Source organism: Chenopodium quinoa, unplaced genomic scaffold (genome assembly GCF_001683475.1).
Source record: "Chenopodium quinoa cultivar QQ74 unplaced genomic scaffold, ASM168347v1, whole genome shotgun sequence".
NCBI lineage: Eukaryota > Viridiplantae > Streptophyta > Magnoliopsida > Caryophyllales > Amaranthaceae > Chenopodium > Chenopodium quinoa.
The window spans coordinates 1,443,798-1,468,253 of NW_018742359.1; the positions used below are offsets into that span (position 1 = coordinate 1,443,798).

Here is a 24,456-nt window from a genome sequence, read left to right on the forward strand (position 1 = left end):
AAAGTGGCCGGTGCATTGGTTAACCCGAACGGCATTACTAAGAACTCATAATGGCCTTCATGAGTACAGAAAGTCGTTTCGTGAGTATCCTCAGGTCTCACCAAAATTTGATGGTTACCGGCTTTAAGGTCGAGCTTAGAGAACACTTGTGCACCATTCAACTCTTCTAACAACTCGTCGATAACCGGGATTGGGTATTTGTCGGGGACGGTTTCTTTGTTAAGAGCTCGATAATCAATACAAAACCTCCACGAGCCATCCTTCTTCTTGACTAGTAGCACCGAACTCGAAAAGAGGCTAGTAGAGGCCTAGCATCTCACCAATGAGTTTTTCGATCTCGTCTTTTTAAAATTGTAGGTACCGGTAAGGCCTCACACTCACCCGGGTTGCTCCTCTCCTCGAGTACGATGGCATGTTCGTGCCCCCTTGCTGGGGGTATTACGGTTGGACACTCAAACACGCTAGTATATTCAGCCAACACCCCTTGAAGGTAGTCGGGTGTAGCCTCTGCCTCACTCAATCCTACTTCCTCCATTTGATTCATCTCCACCAAAATTCCCCCTTTCTCCTTCCTCAAACACTTGATCATTGCCTTTAATGTAATTCCCGAACGAGTGAGGGTCGGATCACCCTTAATGCTAAATGTCCGCCCCTCCATTTGGAAACTCATCTCTTGAGTCATCCAATTTGTGAGCACCAAGCCGAGCTTTTCACGCCATTGAACACCCAGGATAACATCAGAGTTCCCAATTGCAATGACAAGAAGTCCTCTACTATCTCCACCTCATCCCCTAGTCTCAACCGAACCCCCAAACATTGTCCTTGCCCCCTCACCGCATCTCCATTTCCCAAAGATAACCCAAAAAGTTTCATTTCCCACCACCGACACTCGTAATTTTTCCACGGTGTTAGTGGATATAAAATTATGAGTTGCCCCGGGATCAATCATTACTACCACATGATGAGTGTCATTTATAGCACTCATAGGGTAGGTTTCTTCTTTAGTTTATGCTCATTTTTAGCCTTTTTAGTTGGTTTTTTATTAAATAATGTTTGATTTGCACATTTGCATGTTAGTTTAGAAAATTGCGTGTTTTTAATGACTTTCTTATCCTTTTTACGCATTTCTCGGCTATTCTCTCGCTTCTTTGTTTCTTTGACTTGTTTTGTAGGTGTGTCGGGTTTCCTGGGATTCAAATATCAAGGAGGAAGCTCAAACATAACCAAGGAAGTCAACGAAACCAAGTTCGGGAAGCTAAAACGCAAGCTAAGCAAGTTTGAAAGCTAGGAAGTGGAGCTTGGGCAAGATCATTTGCTTGCCTAAGTCATTGAAGAAGAAAGTGGTAATGTTTGCTCGGGCGAGCTACCCCACCTGCTCCTCCCAAGTGTAACTGCTATGCACCGTCGTGACTCCGAAGGTGGAGCAGGGCACCGCTGTTCATGTAGTATTGCCGTTGTGCGACAGTCTTTGCCGTGGCGCGGTGGACTTTGTCGTTCCTGCCGTGGCGCAGCAACCTCTGTAGTGGCGCGACAATCGTTCAAGCAGCTCGCTCAACTGGCCAAGCTCAAAGATGGATTTCCTCGGCCAGGGCTTCCTATTCACGCCCGAGTAGATCCTCCTGCCAGCAACCCAGCTCGTGTTTTTCCGCTTTATTTCATTTTCTTATAAATAGCTCTTGACTTCCCCTTTGTAAAAAGAACTTTAGAATTTTAGACTTCATTTTATTTTCTCTCTCATAAATAGGCTTAGGTTGAGATATTCTCTCTCTAGTTTAGGCTTAGTTTTAGGAGTAATTTTAGAGAGAGAAAGTGAGGGATTTCAATGGTGATTTGAAAGATTGAAGATGCAAGGGTGACAAATTGAAGATCTTCTCAATTATCAATGAACATTACTTACTCTATCTCATCTTATTGCTTTCTTTAATTTCATGTTTGTTTGATTTAGTTTTGTTTTTGATTCTTGATTAGATTAGTTGTTTTTCAGTATTTGTTGATTCTTGATTTCATTTACTTGCCTTAATTTGATGATGAATTGTAGTGAGTAGTTGCTTGCTAGGGTTTGGGTAAAGCTTATATGATTGATTGATTGTGATTAATTTGAGAATTTATGTTGATTGATTGTTGAGATTTAATTGATTAATGGAAGTTTGCATGTGCTTAGTTTGATTAGGCCTTGAGAAATATGCTAAATTGCATTGTAGAAACTAATGACATGACCACTTGATTTAGGATTTGCAATTGTTGATTGGTTTGAATTGTGATTCTCCTAGTTTGTCATTCATAGTGGAGACCTAGCTTGACGATTAGGCGATAGCTCTTTGATTTCAATTTATAGCTCTTGGCATTAGTCTTCACAACCATTGATTGGCTTAACTTTCCCAAGTTGTTGCAATTGTCATGATTACATGTTGATCCCCATTCCCTAGTGTTTCATTTGTTTGATTCTTTGTAGTTAATTAGTATTAGTTACTCTATTCTTCACTCTTGACTTCGACGTAGCTTAGAAGTCAATTGGAAATACTTGAGCATAACCGTTCCTAGTGGTTCGACCCTAGACTTACCTTTATACTTGTATTTAGGTTTAAGTGATTATAAATTTGTTTGACCTTAGGGAGGATTAGTCAACGACCTAGTTTTCCCTACATCACCACATCCACTCCTTCCACGCTACTGGTTAACTTCAATGTTTTTAGATTTGAGAGCCCCACCAAGGAATTGATGGAGATCACCGCCGGATTTTTTTCCTCCTCTATTTCCAGCCTCTCTAAGGCTAGCAAATCTCCTTACCCCTCCTCGTCATCCACCAACAACACACTGATCTGATTGGCTTGGCACACATGGTACAAGCCCCACCTACCGTCACACTTAAAACTCAACCTCTTGGCTCGTTTGTCTTGCAGCTCCTTTGAAAGTAGATTAGGCCGGCCTAACTCCACCGCCTAAAACTGTAGATGCTGGACTCTTATTAAAATAAGAGTACGGTCCTGGCTTCACAAAACCCCCACTCACTTTTCTCGACCCATGGATCCGGTTCTTTTCTTCAACTCGCAAGGTCCATGGCTTGTTCGAGTGAAAACGGGTTAAGCATTCGGGTCTCCGCTCGTATATCCTCCATTAGCCCGTTAACAAATTGGCCTTTCATTATGCTCTCCGACACATCCGTTAATGATGAAGCCTTCTCTATAAATTCCCTTCGATACTCCGCCACCGTCAAAGTGTGGGTAACGGCGAGCCACTGTTCATCAAGGGCTGCCGGCGTTAGTCGGCCGGAATTGTAAGAGTGCTCATTCTTTAAGATCCCCCCACCCTCTCTAAGGACGGCGGCGATTCTCCCATTGAAACCACCTCAAGGCGTCATACTCCATGGACACCATCGCAACTTGTAGGTGCTCGTGTTCCCTCAAATTATAAAACTGAAAGTATTGCTCAGCCCGTAGAATCCACTCGTCGAAGTCAGATCCCGAAAACACCGGCATATCCAACTTCCGATATTTCCAATCCCCACGACCTCCATGACCTTCCCCACTCTCCAGCCCTCACGGTTGCTCCGTTTCCCGGATAAACGGCATCCCAAATTGTCCCCTCAGTCCCGCACCCGAACTACCCTCCGCATCGTCCACCACCACCGGTTGTTTTCTGAGATCCCTGACTTTCGCCATTATGCCTTTGATTTCTTCAAAGAACTTGTCTTGGCTGTTCTTTATAAGAACAACCTGCTGGTTTTGGTCGTCCTGGAAGCGGTTCAACCGGCCTTCGAGTCGTTGGTTCGACTCCTCGACGGCCGCCTGAGTCTTCCGCCGCCTGTGACTTTTGGAGAGCCTCCATACTCTCGGCAAAGGTCTTGGACAGAATAGCTTACATGGAGTTTTCACCCCCATCCACCTTGGAGCTGATTTCCTCCAACTGTCATTCGAGTGTTGCGATGTGTTGGGTGTGGTTAGAGGACGGAGCCATAGCGCCTACTCTGATACCAAATGCAACGGACAGCATACGAAGAACAAGATAAAGCAAGAATGAAGCTCAAGAATGGAAGAAGACAAATGTTTGTTTGACAGATAGATAGTTAACCAAAAGGTTGTAAGCTATAAGTTTAATGACTTTAGGCCATCAATCTCCAAGGTTCCAATACAAATTTTCTGAATGTCTTTCTTACCTCTACTATTTGCTATTTAAGCTACTTGCTATTACACTAATGTGGCATAAGCCTTAATTACTAAAACTATCTTTGTCTTCTTCCAAGTGCTGCCAAAATAGAACAGATAAAGCAAGGGGCAGCTTTAGTCTTTTGCTAAGGGTTGCTGTTGTGGGTTGTTTGCACCTTGCTTGTGCCCTGTTGCTACCTGCTGCTACCGCCTGCTATTGCTGATGTCTCCTGCCGTAAGTGTAGATGATGGGTGGCTTGGGTTGATTCATTGCATTTCTCCATTGAGGCAGCTTCTAATTTTCTTTCCTCCCTTGAAAACAACTCTTGAGGTAACATGTTTTTCTTTTTTTAAAACTAATCATTGAATTATTTCACAATTCAATCTAGGTTTTATTGTTAAACCACTGGTCAATATAGGATTTATCTAGGTTTCTTCTAATGTACAATCAAGCCTCCAAAGAAAAGCGCACACTTAATGCCTTGGGAAGTATACAAGGGTTTCATCACCGAGACTCAATGAGACAAATTCAAAATTAGTTGACTAACTAATGATGCAGAGGTAAATTCAAAACTAGTTTACATGAAGCATTTACATGAACTGGGAAAATGCAATGGGTGTGTGAAAATCCTTAACTCTTGTAGCATGATAATGATAATACATAGAGATTGTTGAGCTTGTTATATTCTGATAATTATATAACATATAGCCTGATAATTATATAACATATACTCTTAGTACTGCCTGAAATATCATTAGGGCGATAAAAGCATTAATCAGCATGAGTTGTAAATGAGAAGTCTGAGAATGTTCTCAGGCTAAAGAATCAGTTCTGAAATTCAGTTTTGATTTCAGTTCTGAATACCAGTCATATTGAATATTTTCAGGCTAAAGAATCAGTTCTGAAATCCTTTTGCTTATCCTCACTCACTTCTTACAAAGGTGGCAAAGTCTCAGTAACGCAATAGATTTCAATTAAATATAATTCACTCACTTGCTTCAAGCTTTGGCGTATACCCTTATTGCCATTATTAGTTTCATTCAAGGTTCAATGCAACTTTATAGGAACTTATAGATAAAGAGAGGAAGTTTTGACAACAAATTATGTTTTAGCTTGCATTAGCTGCAGTTGGTTCTTCACTAACTTGGTTAGAAAAAAGGGTCAATGAATTTGATGAACTTGCTTCACCTGATAAGTCACACTAACTTTCAAGCAGTTTCACAAATATTAGTTGATTGAACAACACTTGGGAGCATATCATAGGCACATAATAATTTTAACAAACAAACATAAATGCATTACTAGATTTCTGTTTTTTTAAAAACAAAAAACCAAAAACAGAAAACAAGAAAAGGGTGTTTCCTCTTTCTTGTTGTCAGTTTTCAAAATTATCATGATTTTAATAAGTTTGACTAATTTTTTATTCATTATGTGACACATATTATATGGTTTTGAAAAACAAAAAACCAAAAAACAGAAAACCACAGTAATGCCAAACGAGCCCTTAGTTTTGAAAATCAGTTCTGATTTCAGTTCTCAAAATCAGTTCTGAAAATTAGTTTTGAAATTCATTTCTGGAATTTAGTTCTGATTTCAGTTTTCAAATCAGTTCTGATTCAGTTCCTTTTTTTTCTATTTCTAAAAATCAGTTTTGAAATTCAGTTATGATCTTCGATCCAGATATTGGTTTATTGTTCTTGTAATTCTTTTTATATTATGATAACTTGTTGATATTGGTTCAAATATGTATGATAACTTGTTGATCTTGTAGATTAATAGATTACATCAATATGCTTTTAGGTTTTCATTTCACTAATTAATCAAAATTTGTTGGTTGCTCTCTTTGGTTTTTGGAGGATTACATTCAAAGATAAGAGGCATACTCTAACATTCAGTTTTAGGACTATTGAGCATGTAAAATTTATCATGTTTTAGGTGGCTGTTTTGTTTCCGCTCAGTTGATTCTTATCTTTTTGGGTTGTAACTAAGGGATGCAGTGATTAAAAAATATTTGTTTTGTTTGGATTTAATCCTTGAGCAATGCTTTATTTCTAGTTAACCAAGAACATCATATGTTGTGATAATTGATCATCTTCTGATTACGATTAGAAAGAGACCCTCTTGTTTTGCAAGATTTAGTGTTTACCTATTCGATATTTTATTACATATTTCATTAATTTCCTCACTTTAATAGTCAATACACAAAGATTCTTCCTTGGATTTCTTTCAACTTCAAATTAAAATCTGCATCATGGAGTTAAAGGTCATGGGTCAAATAAGCTTTAATCCACGCCAACAACGATGATACCCACGCCATACCCTCACAAACCATCACCCTGCGCTCCTTGCCACCAGCTGTCCAGTAACACCTTGTTGTACTAACCTACATCACAACCCTCACCTAAACTGCACACACCACACTCAAAAAAAGGCAACACACCAGCCAGTGCACCACAAAACAATACCCATCTCTATTGTTTTCACTCCACACACAACAATATAACAAGCCTATTACCTTACAACAATACCCATCTGTATTGTGTATCCTTCCCACACTGCCACAACAAGCAACAGCCACAACTCACCAACTCATGCCCCAACTGTCTTTCAAACACCACACCACACAACACAATAGCCCAAGCTGCACATCCCACACCAGCCCAACCCAGCGCGCACACACTTCTCCTCCTCTGACCCACCATTCTCACATATCTTTCCCAATCAGCCACACCCTAAAAACCCATCTCCTAGCTCCCAGCACCAACCAACAAAGCACAGCACTCCTTTGCAGCCACGAGCCACCAACACTAAAACACACAACCCCTACCTTCTCACGCCAAAACCATTTCTTACTCCATTTAACCCCTACATTTCTTTAACTAGGTCTAAGTTATTACTTAATCTTTTGAGAGAAGCTCCTGATTGAGTCCTTTGGAGTGTACATTAGACAAACTAAAATCCCAAAGTTCTTTAGAGAAAAGTTCATTCACTACAATACCTTGCTCAAAAGTACATGAAGGAAAGAAGTAGGTGTCACTCTTACAAAGAAGAACATTTATATACAAAAGGTAAAACATAAGAGTTCCATGTACGAAGTATATGACAATAAAAGTAGACATAGGAAGAATAAAAAACAGCACAAAATCAATCATGGAATTTGAGGGTCATAAAAGCCTAAGTTCCTCAACGTGGACCATGTATTCCCATTTATTTATAAATTAGAACATGAGATCCCAATAGATTTGTTTATATTGTCATATAAGCAACTTTCTGTAATTTTTACTTATACAGTTATACATAACATCATTTTGGATCCCAAGCAAAAGCAAATTGTGCAAACAATTTGGGACAGAGAGAGTAGTTTAAAGTACTCCGTATTTCTTATCTAACCATTTTGTTAAATTGAAATGAAAAATGCAGATTGAAGCTTACATTCCGATGGCTCTGAACTTGATTATCTAACTTAGACCTCCAATTTTGCAAATCCTGCACGCAAAAAATCATAAACAGGTAGCAAATTACAAACACATCGATCCCAGAAAACATGCAAATCAAGAAAGATATTCACCTGCTTTAAGCCCTGGATCCTACTCAACAACTCTGTCCTCGATTCACTTAGTTCCTAACTCCAAAAACAACGAATAAGAGAAGGGAAAAATGTGTCAAAATTTAAGTACTATGAATCGAACATCGCATTTGCAAATTCGATAGGAAATGAGTAAGGATTGCAAAGATTGTCATACCGCAAGTTTAGCAGACTGTGTTAGTGCCAAATTCTCTTTCTTCTGCAAAACAATAAAAGATGAAATCAAATTTTAAAAAAATTAGGGTTTTTGACTCATTCATTCAGTAAGTAATCCAAGATACATATAGAAAACCGCAAATTACGAAGAGAGAAATATCACCAGGGAGTCGTTGGAGGAAGTAATATCGGAATTCGCCATTGATGAACTGCAAAGTATAACAAAAGTTTCTGGAGTTATTACTGAAGTTCGAAAGAAGCGACAGATATCAACACTGAAACTTACATTTAAGAAATAATCGAAAATGGAGTGATGAAGATGATGATAATTGGGAGAGATGGTGAACTAAGGTTATGGCCAAACCAAATTCAAAAATTGAATCGGCCGGGAAAACGACGTCGATAAAGGCGGGGTCTGTTAAACTGTTACTAGTGTTTGTCAGCATGTTTACATTCCAACCCGGTGCTCAATATTAGTACCATTCTGTAGTCATTGGATAAGATTGGCATTGGGCCAGGCCAGCTCGAGGCCTGCCGGCCCATCACGAAAAAAAAACACGGCACAACACGGACACGGTGGGGATTTATCAAAATATCGCCCACAAATTACTACATAAAGCCCCCAAAATATACTTGGTTTGACACTTTTGCCCATTTGTGAATTCTAAACGAAAAATTATGACGTAGGAAAATCAAATTAAAAAAGACACTTGATTTGACAGTTTTGGCCATTTGTGGAATCTTACCAAAAACGGAAAACTCTGACATCGAAAATCGAATTGAAAAAGACACTTGGTTTGACACTTTTGGCCATTTGTGAAATCTTACCATAAAACGAAAAATTCTGACATCGAAAAATGTGGAGCCGTACTGGGTCCACGCGGGAGACCGGAGAGCCGAGGGACGCCGAAGAGCTGTCGTCGTCGCAGCAAAACGAGGTAAAACATCATCGGAGGCGTGACCATGGACCACCATCGTCATGGTCGGGGCGCACGGCCAGGACGCCGATGCCATGGCGGTGACGCCTGGCTAGAACGCCGGCATCGTGGAGGTGGTGCCTGGCCAGGACGCCGAAACCGTGGTGGTGGCTTCCAGGCTAGGCGCCACGCCCACGGTCCTGGCGTCCTGGCCAGGCGCCACTCCCACCGTGGCGGCGTCTTGGCCAGGCGCCACTGCTGATTAGGGGATTTTTATCCACCAAGCGCCGTTTGACAAGTGGACCAACCAGGTTCCGCCACGCGTCCTCCACGGACCACTTAAGACACGCCACGTGTCCACCCATGCCAAATGGGACAACCGGCCATCAAGGCCCATTTCAGTCTAGAAGCCCGTTCGGCCCTAGGTTTACCTTAAACCTAGAGAGTTGCACGCTTCCCAAGGCTATAAATACTCGATTAATCCTCATTAATCAGGGGACCGAATAATTTACAGAACACACTAATAACCGGCTGATCTCGCTAGCAAAGCAGATTACCTACATTAAATACTCTCACCTAGAGAGACCTTATTACTTTAATTTCTGTATTAATTACTCCTTAATCAGGTACTAACTTGACCGTTGGAGGCGGAGCTCTCAGGAGTCTCCGTTATTTTGCAGGTACAGGCGTCCGGTTCCAGTCTCGGAATTGTAACTCTCCCGCAGGACATCAGAAAACCCCGAAACATTTGGCGCCGTCTGTGGGGAGAGTACTTCAGAGATGGCATCCAAGTCTGTACCGACTCCAGAAGAGAGGCGTCCCCTAGACGACCCTCAAGTTCAGTCGGACCATGATACCGAAAGTGAATTTGAAGTTGAAACTCATACAGCTCCAGACGGGACCCTAAGGGCCCGCCGTACCCGTCATACTGAAATAAGGGAACGGGAGTATCTTCAAACAGGAAGCGAGCCAGCAGGCGCACCGCTTGCTCGGCAACAGCCGACTGATGGGTCTGCTCCGATCACAAGGAACGAACTCATGACCTTCATGAGGGGATTCAAGGGAGAGATCCAAGAGTTGATCAACAAAAAACCGCCTGCTTCAGTCAAAGAGCAGGCGGCCAAAAAACCTTCCACTTCATTGAAGAGGAAGCCAGTTCAAGGGCGAGAGGCGACTCCCCATCCTAAATCTAAGAAGCGGGAGCCGTCTGCTCTTGATTTCACAAAACTCCGTTATCCTACGGGAAATAGGAAACCGGTTCGTCATATTCAGGCGGACGGGTCAAAGCAAACGTTCACAGATGCTCGGCACCTGCTAGAGCAGAAGAGGAGTGACCGATTATCAGAGTCGGCTTCTACTTCAAATTTTCAGGACAGTTTGCGAAATGCCTCGATGAGGCCAACTCAGTCGTACCATGAGAGTCAGTCAGGCGGCACCTCCCGACAGTCTGGCTTTCATAGTGCGCAGGCGGTACCAAATTTGCCATTTGTGCCGCAACAACAATATTTTATGCAGCCACCTCCATTTGGTGGACCTGCAGCAAAAAACGTCCAACCTATGGACTGGCAGCTACGGCTGCTTAGACTTGGTGAACAGCCGTCGGCCTTCTCCAAGGAAATTACTGAAGCCGCTCAGCCGGCCAAAGTAAAAAATGTTTTAGTAGGCGCCTATGATGGCACTACTAACCCGGAAGACCATCTGATGGCATTCACCAACCTGATGTACCTTCAAGGGTTGGATGATCCCACTTGGTGCAAGTGTTTCCCAGCAACTCTCAAGGGAATTGCACAGCAATGGTTCGGCAACCTGCCGACTGGTTGTGTAAACAGTTTCAGGACGCTTGCTTACTTATTTGCCTCCAACTTTGCAATGAACATCCCTGCGAAGAAAACGACCCTTGATTTGGGAACAATTCAACAGGGTGAAAAGGAGGGGCTTCGTTCCTACATCAGGCGGTTCAACCTGATGAGAATACAGATTCAAGGGTTACCGGATGAGGTAGCTTATACTGACTTTTTTAGAGGTCTCAAAGACGGGTCTACCTTCAAATTTGATTTAGTTCGAAAAAGGGTGGCGACTCTTCAAGAGGCCTTGATTGAAGCAGAAGCCTATATACAGGCGACTGATCTGTGTACAATGAAACAGTCGGACGGAAAGAGGTTCGACAATAGAGAAGGACGACAGAAACAGTCGTCCAACAAAGATAAAAGAAAAGGGGTCTGGGCGGCTGATTCCTCTAAACAGCCGGCCAAGAAGAAAAAGGAATTCAAACCATACTCCCCAAAGTATGTGTTTAACAAGGATAACCAGTTTATCCTAAAAGAAATAAAGGGACGGCTCTCAATTGAGAAACCGCTCCCCATGAAGGGTTCTGCGAGCAACCGGAACCAAGACAAAATCTGTGCTTATCATGATGACGTTGGTCATCACACCAACGACTGCATTAGTCTCATGCGGTACCTAGACCGCTTGGCTGATCAAGGTGATCTTGACACTTATGTCAAGAAATCTACGGGGAATACTTCCTCAAAAAAGCAGTCGGCCAAAAAGAATCAACAGGCCGACAGTTCCGATACAGATGATGCAGTCGTCTACACCATTGCAGGCGGCTTCTCAGGAGGCGGCCCCACTATTAGGGGCAACAAAGATAATATAAGGCGGTTAGATGTAAATTCCGTTCACCAAGAACGACCGTCCAAATATACATTTCCTGAGATTGTCATCACTGAAGAGGATCTAGGAGGAATAAGGGGGCCGCATGACGACCCTCTCGTTATTGAATGTAAAGTGGCCAACCAGAGAGTTGGTCGAATCCTCATAGATACTGGGAGCTCTTCAGATCTCATCAGCAGCAAATGTCTGTCAAAACTGAAATATCAGACGGACTGCATACATCCGGCCTCCCACCCTTTAATAGGGTTTGGAGGAGGAGTCGTCCACCCACTGGGACGAGTTGATCTACCCGTCCGCCTGGGCGAAAAAGGGGAAGGACGACACATGGTAGTCCGATTCCTAGTTGTAGAGGAACTCTCTGCCTACAACATGATTCTGGGTCGCCCAACCCTGAATAGTGCCAAGGCTGTTATAATCCCGTCACTTATGCTGCTTAAGTTTGAAAGGGACAATGGAACAGTCGGCTCCCTAAGGGGAGATCAGAGGATGGCCCGAGAGTGCTATCTCTCGGATGTCAAACCCACTGCTAAGGCCACTGGGTCAAGTGGAGAAAAAACAGACCTTGACAATGTCAAGGAAAGTGCGCCTGTTCAAGAAACAGGCGACAGAAAAAGAAAGGCGTCCCAGACAGAGTCCGCCAGAAAAGCAAGGAAAATAGACGCCTGTTCTGATTCACAACTGATAGTCAGTACAATGGCGAATACGAAGCAACACATCCGGCCATGATCAAATATTTACAGGCGGTCCGACAAGCAGTCGGCTCCCTTGAGAATTTCCATCTGATCCAAGTACCGAGATCAGAAAACAACCAGGCAGATGCACTCTCGAAATTAGCATCATCCGCCTCCTCCGATACTCCTCGAACTGTGTTTTGGGAAGTAATGGAGAAGAGAAGCATCGAGGAAAATCCTATTGGAATTCTAGACAGAAGCTCAACCTGGATGGATTCAATCAGGGCATATCTGACAAACGGTACACTGCCGGATGATCCTCAACAGGCGGCATCACTGAAAAAACGAGCCTCCTGTTTTGAAATGATACAGGGGGAACTGCACAAGAGGGGGCACCTTCAACCCTTCTTAAAGTGTGTTACTCCTGAAAAGGGACGAGAGATACTAGATGATCTTCACTCTGGTTTCTGTGCTTCCCATATAGGCGGCAGGGCTACTTTTGGCCTACTTTGGAAGCAGATGCAATGGAGATGGTGAAAAAATGTGACAAGTGCCAAAGGTTTGGCAAATTAATTCACCGTCCGGCTACTGACCTCACTACCATTCACAGCCCACTACCGTTTGCTAAGTGGGGCATGGACATTCTGGGTCCATATACGCCTGCTACAGGCGGCAGAAGGTATATACTTGTTGCCGTTGACTACTTCACTAAATGGGTAGAGGCGGAGGCTGTAAAGGGAATCAAGACGAAAGATGTAATTTCATTCATTTGGAAAAACGTCATCACTCGGTTCGGGGTTCCCATGTCTATGGTTTTTGATAATGGTCCCCAATTTGAGACGCCTGTTCTCAAAAGCTGGTTGGGAGACCAAGGAATTGGACATTACTTTGCATCTGTCGGCCGTCCACAAGCAAACGGCCAGGTAGAAGCCTTTAATAAAATCATCTCAGACGGTCTCAAGAAAAAAATTGAACGAGCAGGCGGCCTATGGGCAGATGAACTACCACATGTTCTTTGGGCCATTAGGACGACTGAAAAAGGGGCGACTGGAGAAACTCCATTCCTCCTAACTTATGGTGCAGAAGCTGTTCTTCCAATAGAACACTACGAGCCGACTCTTCGAGTAATGCTATATGACGAAGAGGCAAACTGGGAAGCTATGCGCCTGGCATTAGATTCACTTCCTGAAAAGAGGGGCAATGCTGTTTTGCGCCATGAAATCTACCGCCTGAGAATGACTAGATCATACAACAAGAAAGTGCACAGGCGTCCACTCAAAGTAGGGGACTTTGTACTTAGAAAAATGGAAGCAGTTGGTAGGGCTAACGAGTCTGGCAAACTAACTCCCAACTGGGAAGGACCCTACCGAATCTATGCGGAAGTCAGGGACGGTACCTACCGTCTGGAAACACCAGACGGACAACCGTTGCCTCGAACTTGGAATGTAGATAACCTTAAGAAATATTTCTTTTGAATGATGTAAAGTAAAGAGCTACTTAATAAAGTTGGCACTTACTATTCAATTTTGTATTACGAGGGGCATGCCGTCTGTACCTTTACAGTCGGCTACTCTCCATTGAGTTTTTTCACTCTATCTTCAGAGGGGCATGCCGTCTGTACCTTTACAGTCGGCTACTCTCCATTGAGTTTTTTCACTCTATCTTCAGAGGGGCATGCCGTCTGTACCTTTACAGTCGGCTACTCTCCATTGAGTTTTTTCACTCTATCTTCAGAGGGGCATGCCGTCTGTACCTTTACAGTCGGCTACTCTCCATTGAGTATTTTACTCACAATACTTAGCTAAAAAGATTAGGGCCTGGCCGACCCTGTGCCTAACAGGCGGCTACCCTTCTTTGACTTAGCACCTACGTTCACCAAGAACTTACCAAGGCCACCGGCCGAATGATCAGACCAGGCGCCTAGTCAACTGATCTAACTTTTAAAAACTAATCCGACCTGTCCCAACATTATAGCAGGCGTCCGGCGGCATCCATTCGGATGAAATTCGTCGCAGAGAGCAGCTCCCTTTTGGGTGGAACATTGTTCTATAAACTAATTACACGGCACCTATACGACTGTCCCAAAGGGCAACCACGTAGCCGTTTTTGAGACAAGGATAACTCTATCACTAACCAAACCAGTGGTAGCAGTTGACATCTGAGTCAGATGACCGCCTGTATTACTTGGGATAAATGCAGGGGGTACCTATTGAGATAATAGCCAACAAACATTGGCGAATCAAGGGGTCTAGCCGGCCTACGCCGCCTGGTACCTCTACTTCTCAAACAAAAGTGACGGCGACTGAGTAACTCCAAAGTTAACTCATAGTCACTCCTTCAAATTTGGTATGGAACCTAAAAAGTTTGAGTCGTCCGCCTGTTTTATACAAACAAGGGCACTCGAACCCCTATTCCTACTGGATAACCTATTGAGTAAATAGCCAACAAACATTGGTAAATCAAGGGGTCTAGCCGGCCTACGCCGCCTGATACCTTTACTACTCAATCAAGATTGTGACGAAGACTAAGTAACTCCTATGTTAACTTAATAGTCACTCAAACTTAGTACTGAGCCTAAAAGGTACGAGTCGTCCACTTGTTTTTAATAAACAAAGGCTCTCAACCAATACTCTTGCTAGGTTAACAAATAACAAATTAGAGGCCAACATTGGCAATAAAGGGAAACAACCGGTACCCGCCGCTTGTTTTCCTACTTAAATTCCTTGGCTACTTGGTAATTCTATTTACTTGGTCAAATTGAATAAAGAGTTCGAATACCGATTGATTAAATGGCCGACTGATCATCTATCCTGGAAACAGACAACCAGTCGTCCAGGGGCATAGGCGGCATACTTACTATTTGTACCTGTCTTAACGTTCGGCCATGCACAACAGTCTGTCTAGTGAGCAAATTTCAAATACTTAGACAAATTTGAACAAAAACAAAAAATTTGATTAAAATGAGCCGGCCATAAAGACCAGCAGAATATTCAAAACCCCGGCCCCCTGGCCGGGTAATTACAAAGCAAACGGCACGCAGGCCGTGAAAAGAAAAAATATACTTAAAGCTTAAGAAGGGGGCAGTTCAGTATCAGCAGCAGCCGCCTGGTCAGCACTCTTCTTGCTGGACTCGGCCTTCGCTGCATCATCTTTTGATGCCTTTCCCCCAAGTGGCACAAGCGCCACAACAGGCTCTTCCTCCTCCAACGCAACGTCCATCGCCTCTTCTTCAGCAGCCGCCAGGATCTGTTGATTATATATTTCCGAACACTGGCGGTACGTTCTTTCCCATGAGGCAAAGTCGGCACTGGGGAACAGTCGTTCCCAGGTCATGCGTTGGATTTGGGCGGAGTCTTCCACCATCTCCCGGACGAGCTCTTGTTTTTCTTGCTCGGCCTTGTCCGAGAGCTCTTGGGTAAGACTCTTCTCCTGGTTCACCAGGCGTTCTTTTACGTTAGCCAAAGATTTCTCCATGGCTTCGTAAGAGTGCATTTTCTGACGAAGGGGCTTCAGCTCGGCTTTAAGTTTGGTGACGGTCCCCTCCAGCTCGTCAACCTTCTTTTGGGCCGCCTCTAGCTGAGCCCGAACAGCGGCGGTCGCCTGCGCCTGATAATAAAGAAGATCAATGGTCAGTACTTCATTTTGGGCAATTTGAAACATTGCTTTATCACAGCTGGAGGCGGCCATAGCCTTTGCGGCCTTTACCTCTTTGTTTTTCCGATCAATCGGCTTGCGAAGGCTGTTGACTCGGAGCAGGGCCTAAGTACAAAGAAAAACAGGCGTCAGTTTCCAATCAAAAGGGTTAACAGGCGTCCTGGAACTTCAAAAGGGTATACCTCAGCTAGGATCCCCGAAATTCCATCGAGGTCAAGGGTGCCGGCACCCTTGACCGCCTCCCTGTCAGAGGGAGGAACTACTTTAACCATTGACTTGGCTACCTCAACCAAGTCAAGTCCCTGGGGGCCGGCTGCATTAAGCAGAAGGAAAAACAAGTTAGACCTAATCAAGAAGGAAGCAAGAGTGAGTTTTTACAAGCAAGTGTCCATACATCTAGGCGGCCCCGCCTGGGTTTTTGAAGAAGTGGCCGGCTGCTTCTCAGCCGCCACTGTTTTCCTGGAAGACCCAGGAGAGCTTGCAACAGTCGTCCTCCGGGCCTTGGGGTCCGGCTGTTGCGAGGAAGAAGCCCTTGGAGTGCCAGACTGAAAACAAAAAGAGTTAGTATATGCATAATACAACTTAAAGGGGAAGAGTTTTCAAAGCTTACCAAGGGTGCCTCCTTGCTGGGGGAGTCGGCATACGACTGCTTCATTAGCGAGACCCGCAGCATGGCCGCCGCAGTCTTAGATGCTGTTATTTTACTCATGGCGTCGGCTGAAAGAAATAAACAGCAAAGTTAGTAAAAATCCCAAGTAAACAAGGCGTGAGAAAACAGAGTATTCGTCAGGCCGGCTACCTCTAGAGCACCGACTGCCGAGGCCACAGGCGGCCAAGAAGTACTCATCATAGAGCCACTTGAAGCTCGGGACGCAGTGTAGGGGTACTTGCTCTCGTACCCCTGAAGTAGAGTTCACCCTAGTCTCTACTTTGAAGAGTCCTTTGTCTAGGATCTCTCTTTTAGCCTTTGGGGGAACAGGCGGCATGCTGCGGCCGCCTGCAAGAAGAGGCGGATCCCTGTTCCACTTGTTAAAACGTTTGTTCAGCTCCGTGTCTGAACTCTCGATAATAAGGAAGGTGTTCCGCCAATCCTTCCATTTGTTTGCCTTACCTCTCGTCATGAGGTAACCCCTGTGGCTTGTTAGTTGATACCAGCCGGTACCTCCCGACTTAGGGGTCCGGCTGAGATAGTTCATGTGGGCGAAAGCCTCAAAACTTGGCTCCACCCCGTTCAGTTCGCACCCGGCCACATAGCCGAGTACGTTTACCCAAGAGTTGGGGGCTAACTGCCATAACCCCAGATCATACCCATCTAAAATCCGCTGAACAGCCGGATGTAATGGGAAGCGCAGACCAGCTTTGATGGCCGCCACATAGCAGCCAAAACAGCCGTCACCATAGCTGGTACCAGCCGGCCAGACGACAGTATCTTCTGGATCCGGCACAAACAGTAAATACTCCGGGCCCATTTTGTGGTTAGCAATAAAGCTCGCCACGTTGTCTCGCATGGTTGCGATCCGGCCCCGGGGCACCCTGCAGTAGTAGGGGGTGTTTTCCTCTCTGTAAGAGGCGGACGGCTCTGCCCAATTATCCCCCTTCTCCACTGCATGGGAACTTCTCGCCTCTTGTAGGCGGTTATGTTTTTCTTCTGAGTCAGAAGAACTATGGTCAGAAGAGCTGGAATCGGACTCGTCCCCTGACGAGTCCGAAGAGGACGACTCCTCCCCTCTCCTAGAGGGGCCCGCCTCCTCTCCCTTAGAAGGAGCAGAAGGTAAATTGGACATGTCCACGGTTAGATGAGAAGGGAACACCTTGGTCCCTCTCTCAGAACTGTCAGCTTGACAGTCGCCTCGTTCCACATCTGGCGCCTGGTCAGATGTTTCGCTAAGGAGTACCCTTTGGGAGGAGCCGTCTGAGTTTGATATTCTAGCAGTCTTTTTTGTTCTGGCCATCACGTTCTGCATAGACACAGATTCAGTCGGACTTTGTATAAAGGGCAAAGATGGGTCCAGAAAAGGGCAGGCGGCACTCCTAGTCCTAGATTCAGCCGTCCCCGGTGACCGGCTGATCACTAACTTAGGGCGTGTCGTGTGCTTCCATGGTGCCATTTCAAAAAATAAAAAGAAAATTAAGAGTAAGAGAACTGAGTTACCTGAACGGATGACAGTTGATGAAGTCCTGGAAGTTCGGGTCAGTCGGCTTGTCAGAACAGGCGGTAGGCAGAAAAAGTCCGAAAATGTCAGAGCAAGTTCAGGGGTCCGAATGTTCTCGCAAAAATTCTCAAATGTGAAAATGACCGAAGTCAGCACTTCCTTTTATAGGCAAAATGAGAAGGCGAAGGGTCGCTTCCGAATTCAAATTTGGGCGGGAGAGTCTCCCGGCCGTCTGCAAGGTGACACCTGTAACGGGCCGTCGCCTGTCACCGTGCGACACCTGTCACAGGCGACACGTGACCAGTCGCGTGCCACCTGTGAGGGGCAAATGATTAGGGGATTTTTATCCACCAAGCGCCGTTTGACAAGTGGACCAACCAGGTTCCGCCACGCGTCCTCCACGGACCACTTAAGACACGCCACGTGTCCACCCATGCCAAATGGGACAACCGGCCATCAAGGCCCATTTCAGTCTAGAAGCCCGTTCGGCCCTAGGTTTACCTTAAACCTAGAGAGTTGCACGCTTCCCAAGGCTATAAATACTCGATTAATCCTCATTAATCAGGGGACCGAATAATTTACAGAACACACTAATAACCGGCTGATCTCGCTAGCAAAGCAGATTACCTACATTAAATACTCTCACCTAGAGAGACCTTATTACTTTAATTTCTGTATTAATTACTCCTTAATCAGGTACTAACTTGACCGTTGGAGGCGGAGCTCTCAGGAGTCTCCGTTATTTTGCAGGTACAGGCGTCCGGTTCCAGTCTCGGAATTGTAACTCTCCCGCAGGACATCAGAAAACCCCGAAACAACTGCCTTTATTTTTTTTTTTTTTTTTTTTTTGTTTTTTTTTTTTGTTGTTTATAAATTTGAAAAATTAAAATTCTAAAAAAAAAAATGTTTTATTTGTAATTATGTTTTAAATATTTGTTAATAAATTTATTTTATAATTTTGTATGTGGAAATTAGATTTTTAACTTTTTTGTTTTTTTTTGTTATTAAATTTGAGAAATTTAAATTGTAAAAAAAATGTATAACTTGAAATAATGTTTTACATATTTGCTAATAAATTTATTTTATAATTTTGTATGTGGAAATTAGATTTGTGTTAATAATTTACAAAAAAATTAATTATGTTTTAATTTTGTTTGTGTATGAATACTTTTACACATAATTATGTTTTAATTTTGTATGTGTATGAATACTTTTATAAATGATTATGTTGGAATTTTGTATGTGTATGAATATTGTTATACATAATTATGTTTTTAATTTTGTGTTAATTTACGTTTTATATAATTATATGTATTTAAATATAATATTTAATTTATGCAGGATTACGGTGGAGACGGAAATGATTACAGTGGGATATTTGTACATGATGGTCCCTTCGAAGATTCTCAACAAGCGATTGATTGGGCTAAACAGGTTGCAATTAGTTCTGGTTTTTGCTTGGTAGTAACAAGTCATAAATCTCAACGGGATGGTAGAATGGATTGCATTTTGAGATGCGACCGTTATCGCAAAAGAGAAGAAAGAGATTTCAGTACAGCCACTCGGTTTGATACAAAGCGGAAAGGTTGTGGGTGTGAATTCAGAGTAAAGGTTCGGCAACTAGAGAGTCGTGAAGGTTGGGAAGTGAAGGGTTACTCCGAATAGGGGTATCACAACCATGAGATGATAGTATATGAAGTGGGTCATCGACAGTTGAGCGGCTTAAGTCCTGCTACAAAACTGGTTGTCAAAGAAATGAGTGATGCTCAAGTGAAGCCTGCTAAAATGTTAGCATCTGTGCTAGAGAAATTTCCTAAAGACCAGCCAAACCGAAGACACATCTACAACGTCAGACAGCAACTGAGGTTTGAACGATCAGAGGGAAGGAACCCTATACAGCAGCTTCTACACCAGGCACAAGCACGTGGTTACCTGTTCTGGTATGATTCTGATGAAGATACAGCGGAGGTGACTCATCTATTCCTTGTGCATCCTGATTGTGCTGAGATGATCAAGTCTTAGCCAACTGTGATTTTGATCGATTCAACGTACAAGACAAACAAGTACAAGTTCCCACTGGTTGAGATGATTGGGATGACTCCAACGAACTAGAACTTTTTGATTGGTCATGTAGTCATCAAGGATGAGACGGCTCCGAGTTATTATTGGGTCTTGGAGAAGCTGAGAAACTACATCGGCCCTAATGTTCAGCCATCAGTCATCGTCAATGATTGTGAGGGAGGTCTCTTTGCCCCCATAGCAGAGCTGTTTCCACAGTCAAAGTTCTTGTTATGCACATGGCACATCAACAACTGTGTGAAAGTGAAAGCCTACAACCTTTTCAACAAGAATTTGGAAATGGCAGAGAGATTGGTGAATGGTAAGTGGCGGAAGATCCTACAAGCTACCACAGAGGCAGAGTACGATCGAGCCTTGGCTAACTTCACAGATTCGTACCAATGGTGTCCGGCAGTGGTTAACTATGTGATGCACCAGTGGACACCTCACAGGGAAAAGTTTGTCAAATATTGGACAAACCAAGTACTTCATTTTGGAAACACTACAACATGTAGAGTTGAGAGTGCTCATAGAGCTATAAAGGACTGGATTGATTCTTCCACCACTGCTCTGGATACACTGTTCGAGAGGATAAACAAGGCAATTGAAACTCAGAAGAACGGCATCAGGAACTCTCTGAAGGACTCTAGGCGGCGACATGGTACGATGTATAGCCATTTCATATTTAAGATTCTACATGGGCGTGTGTCACACTACTGCTTGGGGTTGATTCTGGCCGAGCACAACAGGATGAGGGAGTTGGCGGATGAAGTTGATGTTCAGTGTGGATGTGTTATATCAGTAACTCATGGATTACCTTGCGCCTGCACCATTCACCGCGTAATTACCCAAGATAGGACGTCGTTACACGTTGATCAGGTTCATCCATTCTGGCGGACGCTCGTTATTGGTGAGCATGCAGATACGTAGACGGTCGACCGCGAACAGGAGGAGTTGGAGCAGTTTCGTTCGATGTACGACCGAGTATCCTCCAGTCATCCTTCCATTATTCGTGATGCTACTCACGTACTGCATGACATGTTCAACACGTCCTGCTTAGATCACGAGGAACCTGAAGGGATCGAGCGACCTAGAGGCCGTCAACGGCGAAACAGGAGTGCGTTTGAGTACATTCGTGGTCGTGGTCGTGTTCGTGGTCGTACGTCGTCATCCAGTCGTAGCCAATCTTCTTCGTCTGTGAATATGCCCGACACTGGTACAATAGCTTACTTTAATTTACATTTTATAATGGTTTTGAGTTTACTGCTGATTTGTTCACTGTGTTTAATGATATGTTCAACAGGAAGATTTGATATTGACCAGTTTCCATACAAGGATAGGATACCTAACATCATCATGTCATACTTTGACGGCTAGAATGATGTAGTTGGAGATGGTAACTGCGGATTCCGGGTCGTGGCTGATGTGTTTCAGATGGGCGAAGACAACTACGGTTTAGTGCGTCAGTTGATGTACAGTGAAATTGCCTCTAACCGAGATGTTTATCGTCATGTGTACCAGGACGGCTTGGATAGTGCTCTGCGGCGTATCCGGTGGGGAGGAGGACCTTGCCGTCTAAATCACTATTTCGACGCGCCACTAGATCTGTTTGCCGTTGCAAACATTTACAAGTGCGCAGTAATGCATTTCGGGCTGGGATTGCATAGTCGAGCTTATTATCCTTGTACAACGGTTCTCCCTTGGTCATCGCGTGAGACCGTCACTACACCGGTCAGAGAGTTAGCTATTGCATTTCTTGGGTCGTCATACAAACATTTCATCCGACTGGACCTGTCATCCAATTTTCCTGTCCCACCGATCATACCTCGATGGTACGACATTCGCACAGCAAGCGTAGAGGGTTGGGATGCGCTGTATCATGACCGAATCCATCAATGGAACACCCTAGAAGCTTTTTAGTTTTTCTTTTGTACACTATTCCTGTGTAACCTTATTTTTGCATTGCTTATTATCCTCGTATTGTACTGTTGATTACATTTGTTAGAAACTAAAACGATAATTTCAAATGTTAGAACCTAAAACGATAATTTCAAATGTTAGAAACTAAAACGATAATTTCAAATGTTAGAAACTAAAACGATAATTTCAAATGTTAGAAACTAAAACGATAATTTCAAATGTTAGAAACTAAAACGATAATTTCAAATGTTAGAAACTAAAACGATAATTTCAAATGTTAGAAACTAAAACGATAATTTCAAATGTTAGAAACTAAAACGATAATAATTTTAAATGTTAAAAACTAAAACGATTGTACTAAATTCTGCAAACTACAAAGATAATGTCCTATTTCACAAACTAATTTGATAATGTAAAAAATGTTCAACAAACAAAATGCCAATAACATCAGTAATCCCTCTTTGTCGCCGACTCCCAATGCGCAAGGGTATGTTCCAACTCATCAACAACAGCTCTCCCTGCTGCACTCATGCTGTCCTTCTCCAGGGAGAGTTTTTGTACGCCTTGCATTATCTTTCCCATCCACTACACACAAGAAAAAATAAAACATGAAATTGAATAACGATATATAAAACTTTAAAAAAACGCAACAATAAATTTTTGTTCAGACATATCGCATCTACGGCAGTTGGCGGTGGATCATGATCATCAGCGTCGTCGCCATGGTCGAGGTCTCTAATCAACCTCGGGTGCGAATATCGATTGTACCTTTCCATGTAGTGCTGGTCACACATGGGAGGTACCCCAGTAGGCGGCCTCTGCAGCTTCGCAGTCCATAAGCGGGCAACCATCGGGAACTGCTCCCACGTGGCAATCATGCTATCTGGCCATTGGACGACGTACTCCTCCGACGACGCAGATCAGACCGCCTTACTCGGCCATGCCGGTGGAGGGGACAACTTGGACGAACCCAAGCTGGCGAAGACAGCGCTGGGGTATGTACCCCTCCACGATCTCACGATACTGTATGAGTCCCGTGTAGAGGGTCCTGGGTACCCTATTACTAGGGTTCTGATCGAAAGGCATCCAGTTCACCTGCACAAAATGTTTCAAATTAGTAAGATTCATATAATAAATGCAGTACAGTACAAATTTTGAAATAATGTATGCACTTTACCTCTAAGGGGGACATCCGATCAAGCGATAACCGTATCGATCGGAGGCGGTCAACAGACTTCTTCTCCAACCGCGGACTCCACACACAGGCACGGGGCATCCCATCACCAATAGGAACCGGGTCACGGTGTGGTCGAAATGCAGGAAAATACTCGTATATCCAGGTCTGCAATATAGTCAGACATCCAGTGATACCTGCCGCGTCAGCCCGACTCGAAAATCCTAGTTGGCGATACAGATACGCCAACGTAGCCGACCCCCAAGAAAACTGACCAACACTGTCGGGCTCACACGCATCAACTATGTCGCGTGGCTTGAGCTTGTTTCCGCTCTTATTCGGAAACAAGGTACACCCAAGGAGAAGAAAAACATAAGCAGCCAGCTGCGCATCGTGCGTCCTACGTGCACCGGGGTGCAAACAACGCTGCAAGACAGATGCGATCTTCACACCTCCGTGGTCCCAAACACCAAGCGCCCCTGTGTACAACGCAGCCTTGTCCACCGCCAACAGCTCCGCCAACAAATCTGCCTGATCCGCATAAGTCACAATAGAAAGGCGTTTACCCTCTACGCGAATCCCAAGAATGGCCTCGACGTCATGCAACATGATCGTCATCTCACCGAATGGAAGGTGGAAAGAGTTTGTATCCGGCTGCCATCGCTCAACGAAATCCTTGATCAGCGTCCAATCAATCTTATCGTGCATGGTGGCAGGAAGGTGATTCACCCCAGTGCCCTGCAGTCGGTCGAACATCTCGCTCTCCACCGGCCAAGCCTCAGCCCATCTGCTCAAAACGCTACAAGTCTTTTCCCGGTTTTGGCATTTCAAAATGCCCGTCACCAAACCCCTCTCCTGGTCCTCCCAGATACGGGTAGCTATGTGTCCTAGAAAGCTAGGAATCACACTCCCTTCTACAGGCCCCCCAAGCACCACACCCTTAACCACCCAAGAATCATTAACGGCCCTCGACCATTTTCTGCTTGCCCCAGACACGGTGGATGCAGATGATGTGCCAGATCTATTCACAAACCTACCATCCCTACCCTTACGCACATCTACCCTATGCGTCTCGTACATGTCATCTAGCCTCTAACTGAATGGACCGTAATCATCATATGGTCCACTCCCATCGTCCACATCCTCATATGCGTCTTCCTCCTCCTCCTCCTCCTCCTCCTCCTCATCATCATCATCATCATCATCATCATCTTCATCCTCATCCCGATGGTGAACCCGTTCTCTACGAGCCGAGGCCGAAATACCACAGGATCTAAGATGTCTGGGCCCCGAGCTCTCCATCGAGTAGTTTCCAGACCTAATAAGGTCTAAATTCTTCCCCGCACTATGA

General features: G+C 44.3%; 1 protein-coding gene across 1 annotated transcript in view; it reads right to left on the reverse strand.

Moving 5' to 3' along the window:
• Nucleotides 1-8,330, reverse strand: part of LOC110695965 — a 29,178-nt gene extending 20,848 nt beyond the window's left edge. The window contains exons 1-5 of the mRNA XM_021873208.1: nt 8,172-8,330; nt 8,049-8,094; nt 7,887-7,928; nt 7,712-7,765; nt 7,576-7,629 (exon numbers count right to left, since the gene is read on the reverse strand). Coding sequence (XP_021728900.1) covers nt 7,576-7,629; nt 7,712-7,765; nt 7,887-7,928; nt 8,049-8,087 — 189 coding nt within the window. The 5' untranslated portion in view covers nt 8,088-8,094; nt 8,172-8,330. The remainder of the gene's footprint in view (nt 1-7,575; nt 7,630-7,711; nt 7,766-7,886; nt 7,929-8,048; nt 8,095-8,171) is intronic.
• Nucleotides 8,331-24,456: the final 16,126 nt, after the last annotated feature.